Raw genomic sequence first — 16,607 nt, forward strand, 5'->3', positions numbered from 1 at the left:
GACGCGTGCGTGGTGTGCAGCCCCTGGTGTTGACTACGAAAGCGACGACTCAAGAAGATACTCGCACTGAAGCCTTCCTTTCTGCCGAGAAGGAGATAGAAGTCATTCTTGTAGGCTGAAAGGAGTTTTTTTGGTTACCCGGTTCGAGTGTACAAGCGCTACGCTGTAAGGTCGCGATTGCGGATCTTCTGTCTGGTTTGAAATCCGCAGACAGTTGTCCCGTGACGGACACGACTGACGGGAATACATGGTACGCCGGGGAGGGATAGGGCCTGTTTCTCTAACAGCCCTTGTACGGAAGAAGATCGGGTGACCCTGCCGCCAGCCGGCTCGCGAAAAGAGGTGTAAAACGGAAATAACGGAACGCACGCAAACCAAGGAAAACAAGCAGCTTCATACGGACTCTTCTTTCGGCAGAAGATAAGGAGATAATCTTACATTGAATAGGATTTTGCAGACAGTGTGCCATTGGAAAGTTTTCACTGGTCTTAGTATAGAAGGAGAATGATGACGAGGACTGCAGATATCTGGGCGATCTCTTTCCTTGGCACACGCGCGGCAAGAACAATGAATGATCCTTTCTTCCCCGAAGCTGCTAGTCCACTGACATGGACTTATAGCCGTACTGAGACCTCCCTGATCAGTAATACTACACCGGGGGTGGTTTCACAATATGCCACTCAGGTGACAGTGTGTGAAGGTACTACTTAGCTGTATGATTACAAGTGGACGGTTGTTCATAGTATCCTGAACCCGAATACAAGAGAAGTAAGCGGACACCGTCATGCTTTTGTCGAGGTGTTGTTATTAGAGGACTGGCTGGTGGCTTGCTGCTGTTGCAAACTTTGTAGGGTATGCACTCCCTTAACGTCTCTCATCACAGCGTGCTCCGAAGCACGAACTCCTCAATCGCTCTCTAGTTCGAAGCAAATGATTCATGAATCTCCCGACCTAAGTCGGGGGTCGTCCTTATCAAGAGTAACCCCTGGTTTCTGACAGTAGTGGATCTCTTTTCCCTGAGCTCCAGTAGATGAAAGAAGAGTTGCCGGGGAATTGAAACGAGTGTGGTTGTCGGACAAGAAACATTTGCCAGCGTGGTCCCTCTCCGGAACTAGAAGCTTCAAGTGCCCTCGTAAAGGAGACACTGACAGTCTCAGCTTCTCTCCCCTGAAGACACAGTCAGGATACTGAGACCAAAAAGAGAACAACAGCCTTGTCGATGAGGCATCCGTGGCTATCGCGTAGTCGTCCGGTGGTTCTCAATGCAGTCACCGGAAGAGCTTGTTCGTGAGGAGCACGCACTGCAGTCTCGGACTAACTCTATGCGACACCCCATTAGCCTCCGCAAACAGAGACCTGTGAAGCAGTTTCTGCATCAGTGTTTTTTCGCTAGGGTAGTCTTTTGTACTGCAAATGCCCGACCGGCCTTTTGTCCGTCCTAATCTGGTTATAAAATTTCACAGGGGAAGGTTGCTGCGCCGGCCTCTGCTCATGGAAAACACCTCACTTCAGAGAGACATGATTCCGCATAAAGTAGGTCGGTAGTGTGCCTCAAGGTGTATTTCTACTGCAGGAGCTACAGCGCTGGAAGGCTGTCGCGCGCGGACATATGAACACACGGTCAGAACCGGGTGAGTCACAGTACAGGACGCCACTGCCTAATAGGTACTACATACGGCGGACAAAAGGAGGTTCACGGCAAAGCTATAGCTCACCCACAAAATTCCTGTCGAGACATACAGGGTAGTCATACGTGTAATCGCCCAGATACAACAGCCACGAGACGTCTGCTTGCGAAGCAGCCTCCGCAGAGATATTTTGTTAACTGTGAGGGAATGGTCCACGCCTGGTTTTCACATACGTGCAGCCGGAAACCAGGTGACAGGTGTCCTATAGAGGCACTCACTGTATAAGTAAGTCCGACCGACGTTTGGATTCTGAGCCTGGCGCGCGCGGTACTTCACCAAGAATGGCCATAGGACCAGCCAGTCCTGTTCGCCGTCCCTCTGCTTGCTAAGGACTGTTTCGCCTGTTTGTATTGCCTTGTCGCCAAAATCAAACGCTTTCTGTTGATGCTGTCTTTCTTTGACCTTTCAGAGCTCTTTGATGTGGGACATCCGGACAACGGCGGAAATTTCCGGATCTAGGGCTGCTCTCTCCAGATAAATGGTGGTCGTCGCCGCGTCCGTCCTGACTCTCAAAATGTTTCGCCTACCCTACAGTCACTAAAGAGGCGTTAACCTGGCGTTGTCGTTCCTCTTGACTTGCAACACAAATGGCTAGCCAGCTAGCTACCAGAACGCACAAGGTGACTGTCTTCTAGGGCAATGGTTATGTTTCTGGTCATCACTGGAACGATGATGAGGGGGGGTTTCTGGATCCGCCGCTGGAGGTCATTCAGGGCAGGACAGAGACCTCATCTCTCCCGTGAATGTCTTTTCTCCCTTTGTTGTCTCTTGCTTTGCCCCCACGTCCCCTTGGTTAGCTTTCTCCAAGCGAGTTTGTTTTGCTTCTCTGTTTCCGAACTGTTCTTGTGTGACCGAACTCAGCTTCTCCGCATGCTTTTTTTCTCTTCTCGTGTTTCCTGACTCTTTTTTTCACGGAACAGCCATAGTGGTCCACGCTAGTTTATGGACGCCGACCCGGTCAAATGACTCTGGAGGGGGCGTCGCCTCTCCGCCCTCCACGAGAGCCGCTGATTTGTTTTCCTGTTTGCTTGTTTCTGAGTATGACCGCGGTGAGACCTACTCACCGCGGACTGTCGCTGCTCCCGTCTACTGGAGAAAACATCTTTCTTTCTGACGGCAAGAGCGTGGCGTCGCCGGGGTGGGACATTCGCGTGTTCTGTCGGCCGGTGTCACACCGGCATCATGACGTGGGGCTTCCCCCATGACTCGTTGACTCGTCACATCCGCGTTAAACCACGGTACTTTCTCGCTAGCTCCTCGGACTGTTAGGAACATGTATGCTATTCATTTTTCTAGCAAGAACTAAATGCTTCCTGAATTTGCTGAGCTCCTTGCAGCTAGCAGTGCTCTTCTGGGGTCTTTGTAAGGGCATGTTGGCCTTTCTCACTCCCCTCCGTCCCTTCCTTTAAGAAAGTTCCTACCCGTCCTCGACCTCTGAACAGTGTTCTCACTCCTGCTTGAAATTGATACAGTCGGCTTCCGTTTTGTCCCGCGCATATTGTCGTTTGCTCTTCAGGCTTCAATGCAAGCCTCAACCCGAGTTCTCTAGTTTGTTTTGTTGACACGGTGGGTAGACATACACCGGGGCATGTTTCGTTCATGCTGTTGCAACCAGAAACCTAGCCAGCCGCAGAACGACTAAGTGGAATCTTCATTTGTCATAGTTTCAGCTGACGTTCAACACAGTCCGCAAATGGGAAGGCGCGCTCTGTTGTAGTACTGCGGGATTTCGTGTCACGCGGCACGTCTTCCATGTGTTCCAAAGTGAGAGCGCGGCGGCCTTGTTTCGGCTTTCTTCGGACCTGGATGGCTGTCTGACTTTGTGTACTGGCCACCTGCGGCGTCACCGCGTCTCACCTCCCTTCCAGGTCTCCTATCGGGACGGGGCTGCACCGACAACCTTTTTTCATTGAGTTGGCACATGACGTTTCATGTTATTATGCCAGGTGTTTCTGCCGTATATACGCAGGACCCTTTTGTTTCCTTTTAGGTAGACCTAGTATCTTTCCACCGCTTTGGGGTGTTTTTAACTGGCTTTCGGTTTCTCTTCCCCTCTTCGAGCTGACTGGGGCCTCTTATCTCTCATCTCGAAAGTGCGGCCCCAGAGCCCTACACCTATACACGGAGAAGCGTGAGGAATGTGTACATACTCAGAGCTGTCTATTGCGCAGGGACCTGCAAGTACCCCGGCGGTTTACAGCTCGGACTGTTCTTCAGTATAAAATGTTGTAGTACGTTTGCTACTTCATAGCTGCTGGAGAAAGACGTACGTCTCGTTCTCCTCCTCTTCTTCCTCCTTGCCTTCTCACATTTCTTTGTCTATTTCTCTCTGCAAGGCCATACGAAGATAGTCCGATTTTTTCCCTTGTTTCTCTTCCTCCCCTCTTCTACTGACGTCCCCCTTCCTTACGTTGTCCTCCCGCCGTACAGTTTTTTTGATCGTTCTCTTGCTTCTCCTCACGACAGCATCATGCAGAGAGCTGCTAATAGGGGACCGAACCAGGTGGCAGGGGCCAGAGAACATCGCACAGCCCCCGGGTTTGCGAAGTGGAAAGTTGGAAAGAAAGCCGCACCTCCCGGAGGGAAGGCGGCAGCGAAGAAGCCGCAGACGTCACCGGGAGCAGAAGGACAAGAGGGCGGAGAAGTCCAAGTCCCTAGATATGGCGGTGGTACTGCTTTGACTGTATCTGTCTTAAGAACTTTAGAACCTCAGCGGAATCCTCTAATAGCCGGCGGTGACGATGAGCATAATCTTGTGCTTTTACAACGACTGGTAAGGAGTCCACATGCAGTTCACATGTGTATGTGTGTACATGATAGTCACATACAGATGTGCGCTGATTCTGTGTTATCTGAGGGAGAGTGCTCTCCGTGGTCTTCCCTGCTCCTTCGGGAGAAAGGGAGAAGAGGTATCGAAACACCACAGTGGAAAGCTGTCCTCGGGTAATCAAGTCTGACACCAAGTCCACTGTGAGGATACGCGAGCGTCCTTACACACTATCTGTGTGGGCGGAGCTGCTCGGCCTGCTAGTCTCCCTCGCTGGCGCTAAACTGCCAGGCCAGTTTGGGAGGAGAGCGTGAGCAGAGTAGGGAGTTGACAAAAAGGGGAAGAGATGAGAGAGGAAGAGGACAAAACCTATCACTAGCGAACGAATCTGGTAGATGTGGTAGCAACAGATGGATACCTACGACGGCTGAGACACCCAGGGATGATAGACGTAGCCAGGCTTAAAAAGGTACTCGATGTAGTTCTGTGTACTCTGTCTTTTCGTGTAGCAACTGGATGCCTTCCAGGATCGAGACCATGCATTCGAGCATAGTACACGTGAGTATGCTTTGTCTCGCAGGTGAGAAGATACTAACGACGTTCTGCTCTCACTTCAATCTGTTAGGGAACGAGCAGACAGGAAATACCACCAGTCTCCTGTTTGCCTCAGACACACAGGACGCGGATCCTGTTCGCGCGGCTCCCTCAGTTGCAGTGTATATAGTTCTCGGTCGCGTCTGCAATAACGTTGACGCCGGAAGAGTCTCAGTTTCGACCCGTGCTTGCTTTGACTGGAGTCTTCACTTTTATCTCTATCTGTTTCTGTCCCTTCTTTATTCGGTATATTCTTCCGGTGTCATGGCCTCTATGCACCCGCTATCCTTTCTCACGAGATGAGTCTAAAGGCAGTCTTTCTTATTCCGTTTTGAGCTAGGTGCCCATATTCACTCTTGTGTGGAAGACCCGTGTCTCACGTAACTTACCTAAGAAATCTTTGCCGTGCTGCCGGAGACTTCAAACACGGGGAGCCTCTGATCATAGTCCGTTGAGCGATTGCTGACCCCTCACCTAAGTCGTGAAAAGCCAAGGCTGCTGTCGTCTAAATAGGTATAATATAGTGTGACAGTGACGTGTTGCCTCTCGTTGTAGGGATAGTTGGTACGGACGTGCTTTCCTCGAAGCTTAACAAAACTGCATCGCGCATACGAGAGCGTAGGGACGCAGTACACTTCGCCTTCGAAGAGACTCCTGCGGTCCGCTGTTTATCGGTTGCTCGGTGGGCACGGCATGACGGTCCACTCGACTTTGAAACTACACTGCTACTTTTTACATGTACGCGCTACGTTGCCTAAGTATGAGTTTTCCTTGTCCCAATCTATCCGTTTCACTTGGCGCGTCTGCGGTGACGGTGTCTCCTCTACTGTACCTTTTCTGCAGCGTTGGACAGAGGCGTCTCGCGAGACGCGAAATCGATTTATCCTATCTGCCGGATGAAGCATCGGGGTCCCTCGACCGGGCAGGAGAGAGAGTCAGCGATGGTGGTGAGGTGACGCTTTGCGAGAAGATTGCACGAGACTGTCTCGGCATCGCTGGTTATGCCAGGAACGGCTATGATATTCACTCAGACCCGACGCTCCTAGCTCTCAAGACAGTAAGTCTCATGTGACAGGTCCTCTGAGTCTTTGTTTTCGGCATTATCATTGTTAGTTCTCATCCCTCTTCGTATCCTTCCTTAGTTCAGTTGGACTATCCACTTTCGGTGTAGTGGAAGGAACTGCTTGCTTAACCACAACACAACTCGGATGTCTGCCATCATTTTACTCTGGTTTCATCTCCCTAGGTTATAGACAGTGGTACCCCAGATGTCGCTACACAGTTCTCCGACGGGAGTAGCTAGGATTCGTAAGAGTTGATCATCATCCTGAAGTGTCTACCTATGTATCCTTCTGTATGAGTTTGGACACAAGCCTCTTTCAGTCTTCTGCCACTCAGTGCACCATTAGAAATTCTCTGAGTTCGTAGGCGTGGGACCCACTAGAGAACCTCTCTCACCGCACGACACTTGATGGGAGAGAGAAGAAGAAGGAAGGCCGCGGGGGATAGCAGGGTGGGTCTTCTGGCCTTGGGTGCAAAGAAGTGAATGCCGGAGACGAGGAAAAAAGGCATCTTTCCCTTGCGCGTTTTCTCTCTATGTTTCCGTGTGACCCTTTTGTGCGATTGTATCTCATCCAAAGTCATCTCTCAGAAGCGATGACAGTGGAGAAGGGGGAGGAAGCTGAAAGAAGGAGAAGGAGAGTCGGATCATCTGTCAAGGTTCATTCTTTGTTTTACCTGTTTTCTACTCTCTTTGTATTTCGTCGTACCTAAGCACCGACCCACTCCACATGAATGGGTATCTTCTCCAGTCGTCTCTTTTCTCTCTTCTTGACTCATCAGTCTCTCTCGTCGGTCAAACCCTTATCGGCAGATACCATAATTTTGACACCGAAGTCGTCCGAGGTTTCATTCAGAATAGAAGGGTCCCTTTGTCAATAGAGAATGAAAAGGAGCTTGATGAGAACAAAATAAGTGCGAGTTCTGGCAATCTCCCACCCGACCGTCCAAGGCATGAGAGACTACAGTGAAAAAGCTGGTCTCTCATTAGGTAACTGGGGACAAAGGTTTTCTCTTTCACAACTGTATGTGTCCCTCATCGCTCTATCGTAAGAAAGTTAGGCTTTCTCCAACAAGTCCGGTGCAGAGAGTCTAGTTTGTTTTCTACACTTCTGTTTCCTTCTTCGCAGGAAGTAGGGCATCTTCGTAGGTGGGGTGAAGCTCTACATGATTATAATGTTATTCCGGCAACCGCGCCGGTGGGCGATGAAGCTCCTTCACCTCCCCGACAGATGGTTCGGGGTCACGTGGCAAGCTGTGATGATTGTTTACCAGAGGGACTTACGCCTGAAGAACGAAAAAGGGAACTCATCAGGAGACGAAAAGACCCTACACGCGATCGAACATTCTTAGACGGCCCTCCTACATGTCCTGCTGGACCCAGACGGGTGGAACAAGGTTATGCGACATCTATAAGACCTCCAGCATTTCCTTTGGCGACAGAGGCTCAACAGCTTTTTCGGCGCGGATCTGATGCTGATGTGGAAGCTGAACTCCAGGGAGCCGGTGGACACTTGGGCGGAGCGCTACAGAATGATCTTGACATGATCCTTGATGACTATGATGACGACGATGCAAGCGAACTTGATGAACTCAATCAGAAAGGGGCTGGAGGTACAGGTCGTGTAAAGGAACTAGTCGAGTAAGAAGACGGAGAAGGTGACACATCAGGAAGGGCGCATGCAGAGCAGCCGAACGCACTTCCAGGAGCTGTCATCAATCACCATGTATTCTATCTTCACTGCGATTTTCCCTCAAAGGAGTCATGGACACTTGAATTCGTGGATAGTGTCTGCTACGTGCAATCCAGTGTGACGCCCTGCATCTTCTGTACGGCGGGTGGGTGAGGGAGGTGCATGATGACTTAGTTACACAGATGTCAAAGCCTTGTCCCGATATCGTACAGATAAGAGAAATGTATCGTAATGTCTTTCGTGTTGGGTGACCGGTGGTACGGTTTCGCTACTGATGCAAGACAAGAGTCTCCGAGCGTAGTTGACACAAGCTCCGATTCGTTTGTTCAGTGCACACATTGGAGCAGGCGAGAGGCAGTGGAAGAGGAGGCCCATACCGCGTCTATGTGTTAGGGACAACTACGCGTATCAAGGTATCACGCTGGGTACTTCCTTGCTTGGCACGGTCGGGACGGCGTTGGGAGGATACGGTGACAATACTATTGGCTTTCCCTGGTTAGCCCTCTGAGGCTGATCGCAATCATGGGGCAGCACTCACCCTTCCCCAGTGCGACGCAGGCACGGTGTATGCCGCTTTGTCAAGTGTATGAGAGAGAACGGAGTGGATTTGTTGCAGTTTTCTGTCGGTCGGCTGGTGAATGCGTAGGTGTACCCCGATGCTTCCTTCCTCCAGTCAAGGATGGCTGTAGAACTCGGGTCACCCCCCGGTCTGTAGTTGGATGTCTGGTTCTCTGGTTTGAAGCTTCTTATGATGCATCTGACGGGCGTTTGGTCTGCCAAGAAGGGAGAGTGGCCCGGGGTCTTCATTGCGTCAACCCTGGAAGTGTCCGTCGTCTAATTGATTCGCTTGCCTCGATGATGTCATTCGTGCAGGTTTTTTGGAAGAAAGGTTCCCGTCTCTCAGCGAGTGAAGTAAGCATCAACGCGAAGTCCTGTCGAGTGCCCAGGTGCACGGTGGCAAGGGAAGTCGCCGTTCCTGTTTAGCAAATTGTGTCACACTGATGTATATCTCTTTCTCCTCGCGTGTCCATAGTATAACCTTGTGGCGAAAATAGCTCGTGAAAAGCAGCGTCCGGTAAGGGGGTTCCTATGGCGCGCGTGTTGGTGCTACCTGCAGAGGGTTATCATCTCTCGTTCAGTTGTAGTAGTCATGGCTTATAGACTCTATCTTACCTGTTATACATGGAACGTGCACCGCCACTCTCTTCAGCTGCACGGCTGGTGAGTGAGAATCTTTCCCAGGGAAGACGACCCTGCTTGCCCTTCTCTTCTGGAAAAGGTGCTGCATCAGCAACATCGAATCTACGATTGCATAGAATTCTCTTTCCTGGTCTTTGCCCGACTATGCGTGTGTGGGGCACTGCTTCCCGGCACAGTGTGCTAAGCTCTCGTGTTGGGGTGCAGCTGTGACTGAAAGTGTGAATTCCTGGCTTTCCACGTGATTTCTCTGTCTCTCGAGCTCATTTCCTCGCGGATCCTTTCGGTATGGCCTTCGTGTAGGATGCTCGAGATCGACTCGCGAGCACTACTAGCAACAATCAAGCAGCTTCGGAGTGCGAACGAGGAGTCGAAAAAGAAGCTGGAGGAAGCGCTCCGGGAGAAGGAAGCTATGGCACAAGACGTCGAGATGCGGGAGAAGATTGTTGCTCAGCGAGAGAAAGCTGTGAAGGTAAGGAAACAACTGGATGGATGGAGCGCCTTTCCACGTCTCGTCTACATTGCCAAGGCTGGTAGGTCCTTGTGACACACACACGCTGTGCGCCCGGGGCTCGGAGGCGCTAATGAAGAACCACCAAAAGAGTAGTAATTCGTGTACCCTCCGGTTTTCTTTTTTCTTCGTGGGAGATCCCGTTTCGCCCCTAATTTCCTAACCGATGGGCGAGCTTGGAAGCCCCCAAGGAGGTGGGGGCAAGGGTTTCGTGGGTGTAGGCCCGAAAGAGGCAAATGACAAGAGTGTCGCCAATGCTACGGGAGACCGAAAAAGCCAAAGAAGCAAGAAATCAATCGTCCCGGGGCCTGCTTCTCATTGCTCGCGTATCAAAGGAGACTCCCGGAGTCGTCCATACAAGTTTACGATGCCGTGACGGGCGTATGCCAGAACTGGGTGGTTCTTTTCGGCCGTGTGCCCGGGTTCGGGTCCATTGTCTCATTCTTTGGGCTACGCGAATGTGGAGGCAGTGTACCAGTCTTGCGTCCAATGGCAATGGACCCTAGCTTCCACATTCGGAGCGAAAAATCAGCCGTAGTCACCACGACAATTTCTCTGGTTACTCTTTTCGGCTATGGACAAGAGAGTCGAAAACTCATATCTGTTTCAGGTTAGAGGACTGCTCAAAGTAGTGGCGTGTGCGGTATTATTCATCCATTCTTTTCTAGGCGAGAGAAACCCCTGTCTCCGGAAACTGATGCGTTGGCGGGAAGCGTTGTTGTGTGGTCCGGCGAACAGGGGTTCTGCCCTGAGAGCTCGGAGCTGCTGATCGAGATTGCGGCACTGCATAGATGGCCAGAATAGTGTACTGCCGTTGGTGTTATAGGCTTTTGCAGTATACGAGGGAGGCTGGCCTTCAACTTAGATGGGGTGACACCGTGGACAGGAGTCGAGTAATTCTGTCTCCCGACATCGGGTTCCAAGAGTTAACTACTACAGCAGCAAGGCGGCAGCGTCTCCGTGAAGCGTTTCCTCTCCAGGCAGGACAACGTGTTCTCACTCCGGAGACGCCTCCAAACGATTCTGTCTGTATCGACTTCATTCTTGCTGGACTCCCAGGTTCTCATTTTTCTATCGCTTGCTGTCGTTTTTCAGCTGACCTTGCGCGACCACTTACGAGTACAAAGGTCTTTGCAACGGGGCATGGCAGAAGCAAGTTCGCTTCTCCAAGAGGAGAAAAAGACAGTTTCTGCTGTGAGGACCTCGGCGGGTTTTCTTCAGAGAAAGCTGTGAGTGTTCTGCTCTCTATCCTTGATTGTTCCGACCTGGCGCTGGCATGCCTCACATGGAGGGCCGTGGTGCTATTGAGACTACTATTGCTGCACCGACAATCTTTTCACACGCAGGTGTGCTTACGTTCTGCACGCGTGGGTGTTTGGAGAGCTGTTCACAGTGACACTGTCTTTCTTTTGTGACTGGTCTTGACGACATGGTTGTTGTATTAGCGTGGGTATGTTGGACTTCTGCAGGGAGACTGCTCAGACCGTCACTGAAACTCACGAACAGGAGTTGAACGCGTTGCGAGACCAGATCGAGGAGATGAAGAAAGAATAGTAAGTTTCCTTGTGGCCGAGTGTTTCTCGCCGTGCTGGAAAGGGAACTCTGCGGTGTGGCTTGCAGCTGTGGGGTGCGCTGTTCCCAGGGGACTGAGTGTTTTGCCTTCTACGAGCGCGAGGGGTTTCTGCATTGACTCAGATCGGTAGTCTTTCTTTTGGCGGACAATCGCATAGGCCGCAGCTTCATAGCAGACAGGAAGCTGTGATCGAAAACTACATGAGACAGTACGACGACATTACATGAAGATGGGTGTTAGGGAATCAGCGTAGTCGCGTTGTCAGTTCATGAGATTCAGTCAGGTAACTATGGCCTCATTCTATCAAGGCGGTAGCACGCCACGCTCGAGTTTCTCTTCTAAAAGAATCTCATGGTCTTATCGTGCAAGTGCCGGTCGAAAGAGTGGGACAGGTTAAGGACTCATAATTTTGTTGTCCGGGCCATTCTGCTTGCGTTCTGTGTTCGTGGGAAAAACAGCGACCGGAAAGAAGCAGAAGACTTCACCGATCAGAAGGCGTGGAGAAAAGATCAAATCAAGCTCGAGAAGTTGCATTTTCGATGCGAGTGCCTTGGGGTAAGGGAGACGCGTATAAGAGCTTCAGCTTTCACACAGTTCGTCGCTTTGATGTATGTCGTGCGGGAGTTCTTCCATCACATGGGCGTGTGTATGCGTACGGAGGGCTGTCAGCACGTGACGAGATAGTTCTGTCAGGCGGAGTAGGAATGCATGTTTCGTCCGAGAGTGGCCGAGTTTGTTTTTCGAAAGTGATTGTTGAGCAGTTGATTTCCGGAAGTCTCTGATATAAAAGTGATTCTCGAGCAGTGTGTTTGCGGAGGGCGCTAGTACGGAACTTTCGCGGAGACAAATGTCACAGCACTAGCGGGAGGTCAGCACGGTGACTGGCTCACATCCCTGTCCATACCAGTGGGATCGCTCAGACGGGAAACCAGTCTAGCTAGGAAGCGTCAGCAAGTTCCAGCTTTTATGTCACGCCGGACTCATGCTAGGGCACCCGTGCAACGTCTGGTCCCGGTAAGCAGTTCTCGCTTGCTGAGTTGGTGTCAAGAATTTCGTTGTTTCTCCCACATGGTACGCGCCCCGGGCGTGCGAGAGGTGGCTTGCCCGAGTACGCCGTAGCGAAGGATGAACTAGCTACTTCCTCAGCACTTCGGTGTGGGCACGTGAGCTGTTCCTGCTTTTGACCATTCTAGATCCCCTAGCCACTCCACTATACTCCGACTGGAGGACAAACACGGTGACAGAAGTCGCTCCTGGTCTCTTTGACTTCCTCGCCAGATGCCTTAGCAGGAGCCGCATATGCGAGTCCCCCAACGACGTGCAGCTGCGCGATTCTCATGTAGAGCAACTTTAAACCTACGTGATTCTGTGTGAACTCACTTCAGGAGGACCGCATACGTCTGCTCGAGGCTGTCCGCAGAGAGAAGGCGAACCTGGATCTGCGTGAAGCGGAACTGGTTCTCTACAAGTAAAAGCTGTTGGCTCTTTTTCAGCCTTGCGTTAACCGATCTCATGTTGGGGCCGACGGCTTTGCAGTGAAGCTTCTCTGTCATTGATTGGGAGCCGTAGTGACGATAGATCAATAGGCTTGTATGCGTCACTGAGCAGGGAGGCCTAGCACACTGAGTTCCTCTTCTTTGATTCTCGGAGGCCGTCCATTTGCGCGCGCTGCCGGAAGAGACCATGATGCTTGTCTTTGTTATCCGACTAGATTTTATATAGACGGGACGAACAGTAGCAGAAGAGCACACGCAGACCAAGAACCTCCAGTGTTGGACTTTGTTTTGCAACTCAGTCGAGTGTACGTACATCAGTCCGGGGTAGTAGGCTCCTGGTGCATGATGACAAAGGGAAAGTCGCCCTTCCAGATGAGTGTCCACGTCTGCTCTTAGGAAGCACCTCGAGGACATGACTAAAGAGCGTGATCATTTCTTCGATACTGCAGAAGTAAGTCGGGCTGTTGACTGGACGTAATTTCGGGAGCTACGACAGCAGCAGGATCATGCATGCTTTGTTTGTTGTAGTTCCGGTGGCCGCCCCAGCCGATATTGACTCGCGCTTTTGTCCTTATTCGTATAAACAAACACAGCTGATTGAACGAAGTCCGGTTTTCTGCTAGATCAGGGCGGATAGCGATTTTGTGCGACTGAGACACGGGATTTGCAGTTCATCTCCGACAGGCCTCCTCGCGTCACCTGCAGGGTCCGCGGGGGCGTTGGAGGTGAGGCCGTCTCCAAATTGTGAGAGACCAGAAAATTTCGTCTTTTTTTGGGAACCATCACGTTTAGTTTAAGTAGTTGATTACCTATAATGTCTCAGGCCGTAAAGAAGAAGTCGGCCGAGGAAAAAGCAGCCCTGCAAAAGCGAGCACGGGAAGCACTCGAGAAGAAGAACGCCGCGCTTGCCGAACAAGAGCAGGCAACGAAAGAACAACAGCAGCGGAACGCGGAACTAACAGTGGAGCTCGATAAGGAGAGGGTTGCTAACACGTCAAGTGTCCGGCACATGAAAGCAATGAAGGAGATCATCAAGTCGGTATGTCTCAGGCCGTGTCACTTTGAATGCCGTCGACACCGTCACCCCGAAAAGCTGGATGTGAGAAAACGGTGTAGTAACGCTGGGGTAGCGTTCGTAGACAAAGGCATTCGCATGACACCTCGCATGACGCGATTTCTTACTTGTACACGGAAAGAGCGGTTTCTTCACACAAGTCACCCGGTCCCTACCCTCCTTCAATTGTACTCCCAGAAGGTGTGTCTAGGGTGGTCACATTTCCCAGATGCGGACTCAAGACAGAGAAGAGTTTTGCCGGGCTCCGTTGCTTGGAGCGCACTTCGCCGACACGGGCTTTTGCTGAATATTGCTTTCGACCCGTTCCTATCTTCGAGTGTGACAAATGAGACGAAAGAAGACATGTTTTCTCCGAAGCGCCGGAGCTGAGTATTACTGTCCTAGACTAGGGCTGAACTCCCCAACTGTGGGCATTCATTCTTTGGTACTCCTGGGTATCGCGGGGGGCTCTAGCACCTCTGCGCCTTGATAGGCTCTCGCAGTTGTGTTCACGCCTGTGTACGTCTCTGTCATTCCGTTGTTGCTCAGTGAGTGTCTATTTGGTAAAGTGCCTGAGCCGCGCTTCATTGGCTTGCAACGTCGCTAGCAGGCCGCCTTTCCTTGGCGGCTAAGTATGCACAACCAAGGAATGGAGAGGGTGTAGAGCTGTCTCGGACTGGAGCAGGCCCTACGACGCTCTCCAGCAAGACCTCATCTGTGGTTTCTCCGTGGATCCTGAGCCATCCTCACGCTGCAGACAGCTCCACCGTATGTGACTACTCTTGTATGCAGCAACAAGAGCTCCTGAAATCTCAGTCCGCCAACTTCGGATCTTTCATGAAAAGTCTCTATGAGCTCCAAGAGAAGCTCGCCGTTCTGACAAAGCTGGCCAACAATGTAAGGGGAAAGTCATCAGGCACACCGTCTGGGTAATCGGAAGCGTGAGTATTGACGGTGTTAGGGTGTCGGTTAGAGCAGGGATTCTAAGCCGCTTTGCGATCACTAAGCTTGTGACATTTCCCAGAGATGTGCGCCATGCTTCAATTTCGGACAAATCCAAACACTGAGTCGATTCTGTACTCTGAAGTTTGCGTGTTTACCTGCCACCGGCGCCAGCTTGTACGACTGACGGCTTCTTCGACAGCGCGGCAGGCTGTGCAATCATTCCAAGTGTGTTGGTGCGTGAAGGACGTATGGTCTACGGCATTACGGAGCATCACACACACTGTCCACTTTGTTGCTGTGTTCATGCCGGACTGCATATGGAGCGGCACGCCACGTCCCAGCACTTCAGCCGCACAGGTGTCTGTTTTGCTTACCTCTCACTTTAGGCTACTGGCAATATCTGGCTCCGCACCGAGGACATAGTTGACCGATGGAATCCCTAACAGACTGACTGTGCTTTCGTAGCTTTCGCGTACTGATGTTGCAGTCCGCCCGGGTTAGTTGAGACATACAGCAAGTTGTGTTGCCAGAGGTTAACTTCCGCAGCTCCGTGCGGCATACGCACGCCATCAAGAACGGCTCCGAGTGCAAATCGAGAGAGACCATCTGCGGCGCCGCGTGTCTGCTGAGGTGCCGCCGCCACGAGAAACTGTAAGACTGCTCACTCACGCAGGTGCTCTGAACGCCAGCGTTTTGGTTCGCAATCTAATGAGTTCTTCCAAAGACAAGTTCGTAGTTTGATGTGCAATACCTGTTAAGCTCATTCGATTCTTCTCTTAGTAGCAAGAGAGTTAAATAGTTGGGTTTCATATCAGGCTCCTATGATTCTCAGTTTCCGGAGGGGAAGACAATAGTCCCGGAGTATGTATTAGAACGAGTGACCAGTGCAGCACAGATAGGGAACTCAGTCACGGCTGGACACCCGCGGGACTGCTACGGCGAGTGCAACTGCTAATATGTTCGTAGCAGTGGATGCGCATATCCCGTTTAATGATGAAATTCTTTGCAAGTGACCTAGTCACACTCCAGAGTTCCGAGGGCGTCACAGAAGGCTTCACCAGTCACGGGAGGCTGGCCCTGGTTTGTGAAGTCGTCTGTGTGAACGGTGGACACTATTTCATCATGCCTGTGGACACTTCGTGGCGAGTTCTCCTGCTAGGATGCCTGCCCGTCGTACTAACCCGTCCATGTTGCTCAGTTCCCAGGTGGACGAGGCACTTCAAACAGTTCTTAGCCTCCAAATATTTCTTCCAATCTGCGTCCGTGTGCCAGTCGCGCTTGTGCGCATCTGCTTGTAGGAGGACTCTGCGCCAACACCGAAAACATCGGCAAAACCCGCGAAAGAAGTAGGCGTCTTAGAGCTCGAGTATGGGCCTCCCCGAGAGAACAATCACATTAATAACTCAGTTGGGATGGCAGCCCCAGTGCTCACGTCTAGCAGTCTCCCTTTAAGTCGTACGACCGGCAGGCGGGCTCCCTCAGTCTGCGGAATGTCAGTTTTCTGCGGCCCGGCAATTTGGCGGCAGTTATAGCTAAAAGCGGCTGGTTAAGCACACCTCGTGTCTTTCCTAGAAACTGTCGACTGGGGTGTGTGTTTTCTGCAGGTGCCAAAAGACGCCATCAACCAGGCATTCTCCGCTGTCGCGAACGTGAGCACTGTGCTGGAAGGAGGGAGGGCAGCGGGGCAGACGGCTGACAGCTAGCCCGCACATGTGTGTCAAAAACAGATAGTAGCTTGTATTCTTTGTATTACTTGAGGATCAAGCCCGTCCTGAGTCACTCACTCCGCGCAGGCAGCTCCACTTCGCCCAGGTTGCCGGTTCGGACCGGGTGCAGCTTTGCTAAGATTGGCTTCAGGCTTCCGGAGCCTTCAGATATTAGGGTGCAATCGATGTCTGTTCCGTGTGATTTTCGTATGGCACGCTGTGAAGATGCTCTGCAGACTGGGCGTTTTGTCCAGACATCAGTTAGGCGAGCTTACAATGTAGATAACACGTGCGGAAGCAACAGGGCGGAGAGGGGGGGGGGG

At 51.6% G+C, this 16,607-nt stretch overlaps 1 protein-coding gene across 1 annotated transcript in view; it reads left to right on the forward strand.

Annotated features, from left to right (window-relative positions):
- The first annotated feature begins 2,200 nt into the window (after window positions 1-2,200).
- Window positions 2,201-16,607, forward strand: part of CSUI_003181 (myosin light chain mlc1) — a 16,463-nt gene continuing 2,056 nt past the window's right edge. The window contains exons 1-16 of the mRNA XM_068063379.1: window positions 2,201-4,461; window positions 4,965-5,035; window positions 5,893-6,106; window positions 7,239-7,750; window positions 8,676-8,714; window positions 9,303-9,471; window positions 10,606-10,739; window positions 10,980-11,063; window positions 11,542-11,638; window positions 12,469-12,551; window positions 12,976-13,030; window positions 13,403-13,618; window positions 14,426-14,530; window positions 15,125-15,229; window positions 15,877-15,924; window positions 16,183-16,227. Of these exons, the coding sequence (XP_067924648.1) occupies window positions 4,159-4,461; window positions 4,965-5,035; window positions 5,893-6,106; window positions 7,239-7,750; window positions 8,676-8,714; window positions 9,303-9,471; window positions 10,606-10,739; window positions 10,980-11,063; window positions 11,542-11,638; window positions 12,469-12,551; window positions 12,976-13,030; window positions 13,403-13,618; window positions 14,426-14,530; window positions 15,125-15,229; window positions 15,877-15,924; window positions 16,183-16,227 (2,280 nt within the window). The 5' untranslated portion in view covers window positions 2,201-4,158. The remainder of the gene's footprint in view (window positions 4,462-4,964; window positions 5,036-5,892; window positions 6,107-7,238; window positions 7,751-8,675; window positions 8,715-9,302; window positions 9,472-10,605; window positions 10,740-10,979; window positions 11,064-11,541; window positions 11,639-12,468; window positions 12,552-12,975; window positions 13,031-13,402; window positions 13,619-14,425; window positions 14,531-15,124; window positions 15,230-15,876; window positions 15,925-16,182; window positions 16,228-16,607) is intronic.

Source organism: Cystoisospora suis (assembly GCF_002600585.1).
Source record: "Cystoisospora suis strain Wien I chromosome Unknown contig_1381, whole genome shotgun sequence".
Lineage (NCBI taxonomy): Eukaryota > Apicomplexa > Conoidasida > Eucoccidiorida > Sarcocystidae > Cystoisospora > Cystoisospora suis.